Source organism: Narcine bancroftii, chromosome 7, assembly GCF_036971445.1.
Source record: "Narcine bancroftii isolate sNarBan1 chromosome 7, sNarBan1.hap1, whole genome shotgun sequence".
NCBI classification, from domain to species: Eukaryota; Metazoa; Chordata; class Chondrichthyes; order Torpediniformes; family Narcinidae; genus Narcine; species Narcine bancroftii.
Genome location: NC_091475.1, coordinates 38,540,997 through 38,553,822, shown reverse-complemented (window position 1 = coordinate 38,553,822; position 12,826 = coordinate 38,540,997). Strand labels below are relative to the sequence as shown.

The following is a 12,826-nucleotide window of genomic DNA, read 5'->3' as shown; positions in this document are numbered from 1 at the left end:
GGCGAGGTTCTGCATTGCCTGCCAGAAAGCAAAAGTTCAGCAGCACTGAGGCACCACTGCAGTCCTTCCCAGCAGTTACTCGTCGTTTTGCTCATGTCCACGTGGACATTGTTGGTCTGTTTCAAAAGGTTACCGTTATCTTTTTACAATAATAAGTTTACTTGATGGCCCAAGGCCGTGCCTATGGTAGATGCTACTGCAGACACTTGTGCTCAGGCGTTCCTCAGTTCCTGATGTCTTGTTTTGGTTTACTAGCACATGTTACTTCAGATAGAGGACCACAATTTACTTTCTCACTGTGGATGGCCTTGTCTCCCTCGCTCAGTGCAACAATTCATCATACAAATGCCTATCATCCCCAGGCTAATGGAATGGTAGGAAGATTTCATCGACATCTCAAGTCAGCCTTGGTGGTTCAGTTAGACAGCCCAAACTGGGCTGATGAGCTGCCCTGGGTATTTCTGGACATTAGAACAACTCTAAAGGAGGATCTCCAAGCTTCATCTGTGGAGCTCGTGTACGACGCATCATTGGTGGTCCCAGGGGAGTTCATCCCCTACCATTCCAACTCCAACGATGATTCTAAGGAACTGTTGACCAGGCTAAGGAGGACCATAACAAAATTGACTCCATCTTTGCACAGAGAACACTCTTCCTTTGTTCCCGAAGACCTCAAAAACTGCAAATATGTTTTCGTCCATGGGGAACACTTGGTTAACCTTTGCAGATACTTCAGAAGGACATTATAGGATACTCAGACAACTAGATCGACTTGTATTTGGAGGGAAGCCAAACTATTTCACTATTGATAGGCTTAAACCAGCTCAAGTGGAACAAGCCTTCCCCACTGCAGCAGCCAACAGTCCGTCACAGAGGTCGACCACCCAAAAGATAGACAAACCTTTCTGCCGGGTGGGGGGGGGGGCTGTAGCGGCGCTATGGCAGTACTACAACTCCAGAAGGCATTGAATCAGGCATCGAATCGGCTATGTGACGTCAGTGCGTGAGGGCGTCAGTGCATGTCGGGCATGTGATTTGGGCTCTTAAAAAGGTTGCACAGGTTATGAAAAGTAAATCTGTTTGATTCACTTGAAAAACATCTTGTGTAATTATTTCATCGTGTCCACTGTGATTCCACTGACATTACTTATGTGTAATGTCGTTTACCGAAAATAGTGCTAGTTTTTGGAGGTTGCCAATTTTCGGAATTCCAGATAAAACGTTAGGCAGATGTACGTCATATTTGTTCTTTAATTTATATTTGATTTTCTTCCATAAGTATACAACTGTGCATCTCTGTCTTCCATTGTGCTATCTGTTGAGGGGAGTCAGATTTCCAGGTGGTCGCAATACATTTCAGCCACAGCTAAAGCTATTTTAACAAATGAAATTTGGAATTTAGTTTATTACTTATTTCAGTAAAATTGCCCAAAAAATAAAGCTCTGCGAAAGCCATCCCTGTTATCCTTGTTAGTATTTCATTAATATCCTGCCAAGAAGGTCTCACCTTCACACATGACCACGTAACATGTACAAACGTTCCTATTTCTATTCCACATCTAAAACACATCTCCGATATTTCCGATTTTGATTTATGTAAATTTCTGTGGTGTGAGGTATAATTGGTGTAGAAAATTATATTGTACTAATCTGTACCTTGCATTTATAATTGATGTCATGCTAACCAAACACCAGTCAGACCAGCATATTTTCATTATTGCAACTCCTAAATCCGGTTTCCATCTCTCTTTCGATCTCTGTAAACATGCTTTTGCACTTTCATTTTGGAGAGCAAAGTATAGTTTAGATCTAAATTTAGGTGTGTGTCCCATCTCACTAATTTTAGATGGGGCCAAGTTTGGACCCATCTTTCTCTTAAAAATGATCTTAACTGGATAAAGGAAAAGAATGTCCCATTAGCTACTCCATACTTATTTTTAAATTGTTCAAAAGACATAAGAGATCCTTCCATATAGCAATCATCTTATTCCTTTGTCATACCATGAATTCCATATTTTGTAACCCAGATTCATAATGGTGTCCTCAGTGATGTACCTTTTTTCCCGATACATTCATTTATTTCTTGCCTTATTCTAATTATGTGTATTAATGTCAGATTATCTGGTTTTTTTTGTTATTGACTTAACATTCCACTTACAAATAAAGTCCTTCATTGTCTCCTCTTTTATTGAATTCAGTCTCATTCAAATCCACAAAAGGGGACTGTTTTCTTCAAAGAAAGATTATAGAAACTATGCTTGTATTGATAATACTTCTTAAAATCTGGAAGTCTAAATCCTCCCAATTTATAGTCCCATGCTAACTTTTCAAGTGCAATGCTTGGTACTTTGTTATTCCATAGGAATTGACATACAATTATTTAATAATTTAAAGAAATTTTTAGTTAATACAATAGGCAATAGAATAGGCAGGAGTTGGATGACCGCACGCCATCCAAATTAATTGACAACATGCTGTGCCTGGCATCTGGCCAACAAATATGTTATTCGAACAACTCTTCCTGAGAGGATGCCAGAAGACATTAGACTCTTATTATTGCAGAGTTCTTTTGAAGACCCCAGTGCAGTAGCTGCAAAGGCAGATGTCCTCTGGCTGGCAAAAAAAAACACAACAAAAGGTCTTCGGACAATGTCACAGCTGTCTGCACCCAACATATCCGTTGTTGACACTACTTCCCAAGCCAGTGCTCTCAGCACACCAGCTTCTATAACGAGGCAATGTCTCATGTCAGCCAGACAGCCTGTTGACACTTCCACCTAGTGTTTTTACCACCGGTGTTGGGGAGTCAATGCATGTAGGTGCCTGCCTCCCTGTGCATTCTTGGGAAATGCCCTGACCGACCGTTGTTAATGGCTGCGACAGATGACTGAAAATCTACGAGCCTTCCATATGTTTGGGATCTGTTATCCCAACATAAATTTTTGGTGGACACAGGATCAGAGGTTAGTGGAAGGAATATGCATGTGACTCGAGTAAACGAGTTCTGATTTATTTCATGTTCATCAGCCACCACTGTGTTTTCAGTGGCTACAATACAAACACAAGTAAATATAAGTGGGGTTCTGAACCCACACTGAAGACCTAAAAAAAGAAAAACCTAATTACTGAAATAATCTAAGTAATCCCTTGGGAACCTTAATCTTTTTTTATAAACTTCACAGAAATTCTTCCACCTCATTCTTGGTCTTGAAAAAATTGCTGGTTCCCTTTTGATACTTAGACCCTTAAAGTCACAGGGTATATCATTGAGTATTTCAAATCTTTAATATGTAGTTGTCATTTCACATCTTCAAATTTTTTTCTTTGTTTAATCAAGGTTGGGCCAAAATCTTGAAAAAAATAGTACCTTTTCATGATTAACGTCAGCTGGGCCATTATTCTGCTTAGAGTAGTCATATGCTTTACTCAGTAGCTCAAAAGTCTCATCAGAACTGGTGTTGTTCTCTGGTCACCAGCACTTCAGTGAGCTTTCTCAATGTGCAGCTTTTCCTCCAAATTGGTCCTCTCCCAATACTTGTGGGATCTACTTTTGAAAAAAGTTCACCGGATCTCTTCCCTTGATTCCTCCTTTACGTCCAATCATTCGGACATTGACTAAAGTTCTCCATGTAGTCAATTTTGTCAAGCAGTCCTTGTTTATTCAACTCCCATTCTTTGGCTTTTTTTTCTAAAGCCTCGAGTTTTTCATGCATTTTTCATCAGTTCAAACTCTGCTCGACCCATTCTCTCCATCAGGTCTTCAACAATTTCTTTTATTTTGGTAATTTTCTCTGTCATATCTCTCATCACCATTTCAACACTTACGAATTGGTTATTCATATTCTCCATTTTTTCCAGGATGATGCTAATTTTTGACCCGACTCTCCTGTTTTATCTGGTTCTGCTGCCATTTTTGTACCACTCCCTTTCAGACTTTCACCCAATGTTCCTGGTTGAATAGGAGCTTCTTCAATCTTTGTTTTAGGCTGCCTTGGCTTCTTTAAGCTAGTTTTATCCATTTTTTGATGAAGGAAATCTTGTTTTTAAGTTTTGACCATCTATTTAGAACCCTTCATGGGGAGCTCAACCAAAACAAGTCTGTCTAAGTCCTTTCCATGACCACATGCTGAGAATCTTTGCATTTAACTGACCCTGAAATCCGTCAGGTTGCAGGCTTCAGGTAGGTGCATGTACAAACTGCAACATTGAATGCAAATAGCTGATTTTTGAAGGGGTGAGAAATTATGTCCGGCAGTTTAGATCAATATTTGGGCTTTCTAGACATACAGTAGCAATTCTCAGAGTTGTGCATGCATATCCAACATTTGGGGCTATTGATATTGAAAACTGAGCTAGGACATCAAGACAACTCTCTAATGCCAGACAGTACATATCTAAGCAGGTGTTTGCATTATTTGTCGCCACTTGCTACTTTTCATTAAAAAATTTATATTCTACTGGACCTGGATATTATCCCCTCTCTGCCAATGTTCCATTAATTTCTGTGAATTAACATACTAGAATATCCAGATGGGTAACCTTGTTTTTTTTTTAAATTCAACCTGCCAGTGACTGATGATGATGTTTTGCCACTTGTAACTTTACTTGCAGATTGTCTGTGGCTATGCTCATGCTCTTGCACTAACAGATGAGGGTTTGCTCTATTCCTGGGGATCTAACGCATATGGTCAGTTGGGCAGCGGTGTTAAAAGCAACCAGTCTTGTCCAATCCAAATCATGGTGGACAGAGAAAGGTAATGGCTGCAGTAAAAACATTGACATTGTTAAGTTAACATAAATAGCAATTCTTTAAATTTGATATGGAAGGAAATATAATATTTTCTTGTGTTTGATCATTTGTAATGATCAGTGTGTTGGACTTAAATTCTTTTAGGATATATAGTGTGTTCCTATTTATTGACCGTTTTGAGTTTTGTGTGCCCGATGGAGATGTGGGGGGGCTGGTAATCATGGTGGGGAGCTGGCTGATGGAGGACCTCAGTTTTCTTCAGGCTGACTTCCAGGCCAAACATTTTGGCAGTTTAAAACGGTCAACCAGTTTACCTATCTCGGCTGCACCATTTCATCAGATGCAAGGATCGACAATGAGATAGACAACAGACTCGCCAAGGCAAATAGCGCCTTTGGAAGACTACACAAAAGAGTCTGGAAAAACAACCAACTGAAAAACCTCACAAAGATAAGCGTATACAGAGCCGTTGTCATACCCACACTCTTGTTCGGCTCCGAATCATGGGTCCTCTACCGGCACCACCTACGGCTCCTAGAACGCTTCCACCAGCGTTGTCTCCGCTCCATCCTCAACATCCATTGGAGCGCTTACATCCCTAACGTCGAAGTACTCGAGATGGCAGAGGTCGACAGCATCGAGTCCACGCTGCTGAAGATCCAGCTGCGCTGGATGGGTCACGTCTCCAGAATGGAGGACCATCGCCTTCCCAAGATCGTGTTATATGGCGAGCTCTCCACTGGCCACCGTGACAGAGGTGCACCAAAGAAAAGGTACAAGGACTGCCTAAAGAAATCTCTTGGTGCCTGCCACATTGACCACCGCCAGTGGGCTGATATCGCCTCAAACCGTGCATCTTGGCGCCTCACAGTTTGGCGGGCAGCAACCTCCTTTGAAGAAGACCGCAGAGCCTACCTCACTGACAAAAGGCAAAGGAGGAAAAACCCAACACCCAACCCCAACCAACCAATTTTCCCCTGCAACCGCTGCAATCGTGTCTGCCTGTCCCGCATCGGACTTGTCAGCCACAAACGAGTCTGCAGCTGACGTGGACTTTTTTTACCCCCTCCATAAATCTTCGTCCGCGAAGCCAAGCCAAAGATTTATTGAACTGACAGGATGTGTTTTTTTTTCCCAACGTTCTTCTATGGGTTTTAGCAAAATGTATCATAAATCTGATCATTGTCTTTGATCAACAAGAAAATATCTTGGGTGTTAAGTTTAATACAATCATAGATTTTTTTATATTAGAATATTATAACGATTATAAAAATATCCTGGATTATAATCAGGTGTTTTAATTCTGGCAGTATTTTTCACCTAAATGGCTTCAACAAACTAAACATTTCCATTTTTTCTCAGGATCCATAAATGTTTAGAATATGCTATAGCCTTTATTTTTTCAAACTGGTTAGTGAAGGAGGGTTTAGTTATTAAAAATTTCTTCTATTTAACACCTCCATTAAATGAGTAGCAGAATGAAAGTGAGGGTGATGGAACCACATCTCTGATTAGGACACTGCAGCAAAGCTTTGGAAAATTGAGCATGTAATTCAGCAACTATGTGATGGTTAAAATACTGTACCAGATATTTCTTATATCGCATTTTGAAATAATAGAACGTTAACCCTTTAGTGGTATCTGTTTCCAATGTTCACGAGATCTGTTCACCTTTTATCTGGTGAAATTGCTTATCAGATAAGTTTAGAGGAATACAAAGCTATAGATTTGAAAGATGTTTAAATAATTTCTGTACATTCAAATACTTGATGTAACTTTCATGACTTGTTTTATGCCAAAGCAATTATTGAAGTTCTGGATGCTCTACTCTATTTTTTCTTGCTGCATAGAGTGGTGGAAATTGCAGCCTGCCATCCTACTCACACCTCAGCTGCTAAGACACAGTGTGGTCAAGTGTACATGTGGGGCCAATGCCGGGGCCAGTCGGTCATCCTTCCACACCTAACTCACTTCACTCGCACGGATGATGTGTTTGCCTGCTTTGCCACTCCAGCTGTTACATGGCGTCTTCTATCTGTAGGTATGAATCTTTTTGATTATTTTCTATTAATATGTAAGTGATTGATTTCTAAAATGGGTGTTTTGCAATGTTCTTTGTCAAAGTACTTTATGACTGGAATGCACGACAAATAACTGTCAGAACTATAATCAGAATGAAAGGTGAGTAGAGTTTTAATAAAAACATCCAGTAATGTCAATTGAAATCTCAGCAAGCTATTTAACTAAACTGAACACTGTTCTTTCGAAGTAAACATTTTGAGTAAAGAGCCAGTACAGCCATAAAGCAGGCAGTTAATCCATCAGAACAAAGGTTTACTTCTTAACTAGCCAAGCTATTCAGTAAAACCAGGTTGTTAGAGCAGGTAAGGATAAAGCAATAAATGTAGGCTTTACCAACAATAAATTTCAGAAGAGATTTCTAAATCCTTATAGGTGTACTACACCAAGAAATTGTAGTTGCATTAAAACAAGAATGAAATTGTCGGAGTACCCAGTACAAAGCCTAACCCGTATGGTCATTACGTTATTGCTTGATTCTTCAGTGATTTGAATTGCCTGTGATGTTTTGTTTGCATTCATTGTATTGAGTTCATTTTGAGATTAGTCTTGTTGGGATATTTGGGAATTAGTAGAATCGTAAAGAGATGTGCCCGATGGAGATGTGGGGGGGGCTGGTAGTCATGGTGGGGAGCTGGCTGATGGAGGACCTTAGTTTTCTTCAGGCTGACTTCCAGGCCAAACATTTTGGCAGTTTCCGCAAAACAGGACGTCAAGCGCTGAAGAGCTGGCTCTGAATGGGCAACTAAAGCGGCATCGTCAGCAAAGAGTAGTTCACAGACAAGTTGCTCTTGTGTCTTGGTGTGAGCTTGCAGGCGCCTCAGATTGTGCGCGATCCGTGCGGTACCGGATGTAAACAGCGTCTTCATTGTTGAGGTCTTTCATGGCTTGTTTCAGCATCATGCTGAAGAAGATTGAAAAGAGGGTTGGTGCGAGAACGCAGCCTTGCTTTACGCCATTGTTAATGGAGAAGGGATCAGAGAGCTCATTGCTGTATCTGACCCGACCTTGTTGGTTTTCGTGCAGTTGGATAACCATGTTGAGGAACTTTCGGGGGCATCCGAGGCGCTCTAGTATTTGCCACACAAAACTCAAAACGGTCAACCAGTTTACCTATCTCGGCTGCACCATTTCATTGGATGCAAGGATCGACAACAAGATAGACAACAGACTCGCCAAGGCAAATAGCGCCTTTGGAAAACTACACAAAAGAGTCTGGAAAAACAACCAACTGAAAAACCTCACAAAAATTAGCGTATACAGAGCTGTTGTCATACCCACACTCCTGTTCGGCTCCGAATCATGGGTCCTCTACCGGCATCATCTACAGCTCCTAGATCGCTTCCACCAGCATTGTCTCTGCTCCATCCTCAACATTCATTGGAGCGACTTCATCTCCAACATCGAAGTACTCGAGATGGCAGAGGCCGACAGCATCGAATCCACGCTGCTGAAGATCCAACTGCGCTGGGTAGGTCACGTCTCCAGAATGGAGGACCATCGCCTTCCCAAGATCGTGTTATATGGCGAGCTCTCCACTGGCCACCGTGACAGAGGTGCACCAAAGAAGAGGTACAAGGACTGCCTAAAGAAATCTCTTGGTGCCTGCCACATTGACCACCGCCAGTGGGCTGATATCGCCTCAAACCTTGCATCTTGGTGCCTCACAGTTCGGCGGGCAGCAACCTCCTTTGAAGAAGACCGCAGAGCCCACCTCACTGACGAAAGACAAAGGAGGAAAAACCCAACACCCAACCCCAACCCACCAATTTTCCCTTGCAACTGTTGCAACCGTGACTGCCTGTCCCACATCAGACTTGTCAGCCACAAACGAGCCTGCAACTGACGTGGACATTGCCCCTCCATAAATCTTCATCCGCGAAGCCAAGCCAAAGAAGAAGAAAGAGATGTAAGATGGCAACAGGCCCGATGGCCTAATGAGTCTGCACCAGCCATTTACCTATTTACACTAATCCTATATTCATCACTTTTTAACAAAATTCTTCTGACTTTCTCATCAACTTCATTACCCTTCCCCCTCCCCCACCAAGGTTCTTCCATTCACCTACATTCGAGGGGAAATTCATAGTGAATTAACAGTCAGTTGATCTTTGGAATGCGGAGGAAACCAGGGAAACCAATACAGTCACAGGGAGAGTTCCACAAAGACAACAGCAGAGGTCAGGATGAACCTGTCCCTCTGTCACTGCAGAGCAGCAACTCTATTAGTTATGCCACTGTACCAAGCTGTTACAGAGGGTGCTTTTCCAAGAATACAATCTTTAGAATCAGAATTTGTTGTCATGAACAAGTGTCACAAAATTTGCTGTTTTGCGGCAGTAGGTGCAAAAATTGCTATAAATTACTTTTTAAAAAATAACAAATTAGTGCAAAAGGAGTGAAAAAGTGAGATAGTGTCTGTGGTTCATTGTCCATTTAGAAATATGATGGTGGAGGTGGAGGAACTGTACTTGCACCTTGCGTGTTCATCTTCAGGCTCCTTTGCCTCCTTCCCAATGGTAGCAGAGTGAAGAAGGCATGACCTGGGTGGTGAGAGTGCTTGAGCATAGAGGCTGCTTTCTTAAGACACCGCCTCTTGTAGATGTCCTCAGTGGAGTGATGGCAGTGGCTGAGTTCACAACTCTAGGATTTTTTCCCCGTCCTGAGTATTGGTACCTCCATGCCTAAGTCAGAATGCTCTCCATGGTACACCTGTAGAAATTTGCAAGTCTTTTCATAACATTGTGAATACCATCACAAAATAATCATTCTGCCATTTTTTAACTTACAGTACAACATACTCTACCTTTTTAAAAGATTCACAATGCTCTTGACTACCCTGATTTTCTTAACAGTAAAATGTAAATTTATTTTTAGACATACTTTAATTTTTGTCAGTGGAATACGTGTTTTTTATGCACTATATGCTTTTTCATTTAGATTTAACTTTTGTCTGGTACTACTCTAGTCCTTCATGGCTGTTAGCTCTGCCCCAATGATATAAAAACTGATCATGATTCAAAGATTCCAAAGAAATTGCATTATCTAATTTTTTTATCCACCAACATTTTCCCAGTTTATCATGAAAATGTGCCTTGTTTAAATCTAGAATCTTCTTCGCTTTTGTGAATTTTACTGTTTTGAACACTGGCCATGTTAAGATTGCTTTTAGATGATTGTTCATGAACTCTTATATGCTGATTAGTTATTGGTGAATATAACAAGGTGTAGCCCCCTGTTGATTCCAAGATGTATAGTTTTGGAAAAATATCCTGAATGTACTCCAAAAGTTCACTCCCTTTGAAAAGTCTGCTGATCCCAATTCTAATTGCAAGTAGAATACCCTATTGAGACAACTCTTTCTGCTATTTAGGCCTGGACTGATGAGTGGACATTACATTTAAGCTGTATAACTGTCATATCATGACTAGTTCAAAAAGAAAAGAGCCTGATGTTCTATGAGCGTTCAGTAGTATCATCAGCACCAAATATTATGAGTGATTAGAACCCAATGCACCAACCACTTGAATAATAAGTGAGCAGTTTGGCCAAAAACATTTTGAATTAAATTATTTATTGATAAGTGTACTGAGATACGTGGCTTTATTTTGTGTGCTATCCAGGCAAGTCAACCCATAGTTATAAACAGTAAAAGTACAAGGTTTGGTTAATATAACTAAAGTGCCCTCCTGTTTTAGTCCCATTTGCCTGCAATAGGGTCCATACCCCTCCCATCCATGTAATTATCCCTTTCTTAAAGGAAGCTAGCGTATTTGTCTCCACAACTTTGTCTGACAGCTCGTCCCATATGCCCACCACTTGTCAGGGCCTGTCATTCCTGTTCTTGGGGAGTGGAGAGTACAGCTGTCAGAGCCTATCCTTTATCGGAGAGTATAGGGTACAGCTGTCAGAGTCTATCCTTCCTGTCCTTTATCAGGGAATCGAGGTTACAACTGTCAGAGCCTGTGCTTCCTATCCTTTAACAGGGAGTCAAGGGTACAGCCGTCAGAGCCTGTACTTCCTATTTGACTTCCAAGTCAGAAGTCGAGTTTTCTGTGGTGAGTGACCCTACCTCTGGAAGTCTCAGAACTTCTAAAAATTTCAATTCAAGAGCATGTTCTGGATAAAAGCAACTCATACATAAGAAACTCACCAACATCTAGAACAGAGCGGTTGGCATTCCCTAGCTTCACCAGTGCCACATCATGACTGCAGTATAACATCAACAAAATACATACAGTATTTTAATTTTTAATTTAGACATACAGCATGGTAACAGGCCATTTTGGCCCACAAGCCCATGTATAGACGACACTTTGCTTATTCTAATATATCCTAATTTCAAAATATCATCTACCAAAGCGTGAGCTGCGATATCTCAAATTTATTTAATCCAAAAAATCGAATTTTGTGGCTGTTGCTTTATGTAGTTTTAATTTGTTGATAGAACAGATAAACATTTTGATAGCTTTGCCACAAGACTTTCATAATGATGAATAACAAAGCATTTACTGTATAAAAAATACAAAGATATAGAGAGACAAAAACTTAGATACAAAATCTTAAAGAGATACAAAAATTTCTCGTGCTCATGCTTCCTTCACAGCTTGTAGAAATGAAAGCAAGCAGTTAGCCTGGGCAGATATTATGACATATTACATCATAGTCACTATGGTAACACTACAAACAATAGTTCTCTTAAAGAGACAGGCACAAAATTAAATCAAAAACACAAGGTTTTAACCTTTGCACCATGTTGCCCAATTACACCCAATTAACCTACAACCCCTGGTACATTTTGATGATGGGAGGAAACCGGAACCCTCAGGAAAAACCTACGCAGACATGGGGAGAATGTACAAACTCCTTATAGACAGTGCAGAATTCGAATCCTGGTCCTGATCACTGGTGCTGTGACAGCATTGCACTAACTGCTACACTAACTGTGCTCCCTGTTAATCAACTAGTAAATGCTTACAGTGGTAAATAAGATGCCATTCAAGCAGAGTGCTTTGCTCTGACTGATCGAGAACATCTTCCGTGACAGCAATCATCAAGGATCCACATCCACCACTGTATTCTCGCATCAGGAAAGAGGTACAGATGCCACAAGACTCGCACCACCAGGTTCAGGAACAGCTGCTATCCCTCCACCACCAGATTCCTCAACAACAAACTCAATCAGGGACGTATTTAAGGACTCTTACTTTTGCACTTCATTGATTGTTTTCCCTTTCTCTCTGTATTGCACAGTCAGTTTGTTTACGTTGAGTCAGGTTGTTTTTGCACGGCTAATAAGTGGTAATTCTGCCTTGTCCACAGGAAAAAGAATCTTAGGGTTGAATGTGATGTCATGAATATTCTCTGATAATAAACCTGAATCTGAATGTGGAGCTTCTTGAATGTTCTTAGAGTTGCAGGAAAATAGGGAGTGTTCTGTCGCATTCCTGACTTGAGCTTTGAACTGTACATAGTTATGCAATATCAAAAGAGAGTCGTCACTCATCACAGAAATCACTCACAAACTGAAGGACAGTGGCAGCGAATGCATTGGGCACCAGCATCTGCAGATTCCTCTCCAAGATACATAAATATCTTTTAAATTCCTCTATTTCAAACTAAAGGAACACCAGTGGTTTCAGTGATTTGTTTCCAGAGAAAAGAAGTGCATAGATTGGAAGGAAGTATAGATTAGTGAGAATGTTGTCCTTTATTATTGGTGTTACTGTGGATGTGAAAAAGAAAAGGTACAAGGACTGCCTAAAGAAATCTCTTGGTGCCTGCCACATTGACCACCGCCAGTGGGCTGATAACGCCTCAAACCGTGCATCTTGGCGCCTCACAGTTTGGCGGGCAGCAGCCTCCTTTGAAGAAGACCGCAGAGCCCACCTCACTGACAAAAGGCAAAGGAGGAAAAACCCAACACCCAACCCCAACCAACCAATTTTCCCTTGCAACCGCTGCAATCGTGTCTGCCTGTCCCGCATCGGACTGGTC

General features: G+C 41.1%; 1 protein-coding gene across 17 annotated transcripts in view; it reads left to right on the top strand.

The window, feature by feature from the left end:
- Positions 1–12,826, top strand: part of LOC138738776 (RCC1 and BTB domain-containing protein 2-like) — a 241,865-nt gene that overhangs the window by 151,520 nt on the left and 77,519 nt on the right. For all 17 annotated transcript variants that reach the window (XR_011341728.1, XR_011341726.1, XR_011341732.1 and 14 more), the window contains 2 exons: positions 4,612–4,754; positions 6,601–6,791. Coding sequence is in view for 9 of the 17 variants with exons in the window: in XM_069889680.1 (XP_069745781.1) it covers positions 4,612–4,754; positions 6,601–6,791 (334 nt within the window). In the remaining 8 variants the exon portion in view is untranslated. The remainder of the gene's footprint in view (positions 1–4,611; positions 4,755–6,600; positions 6,792–12,826) is intronic.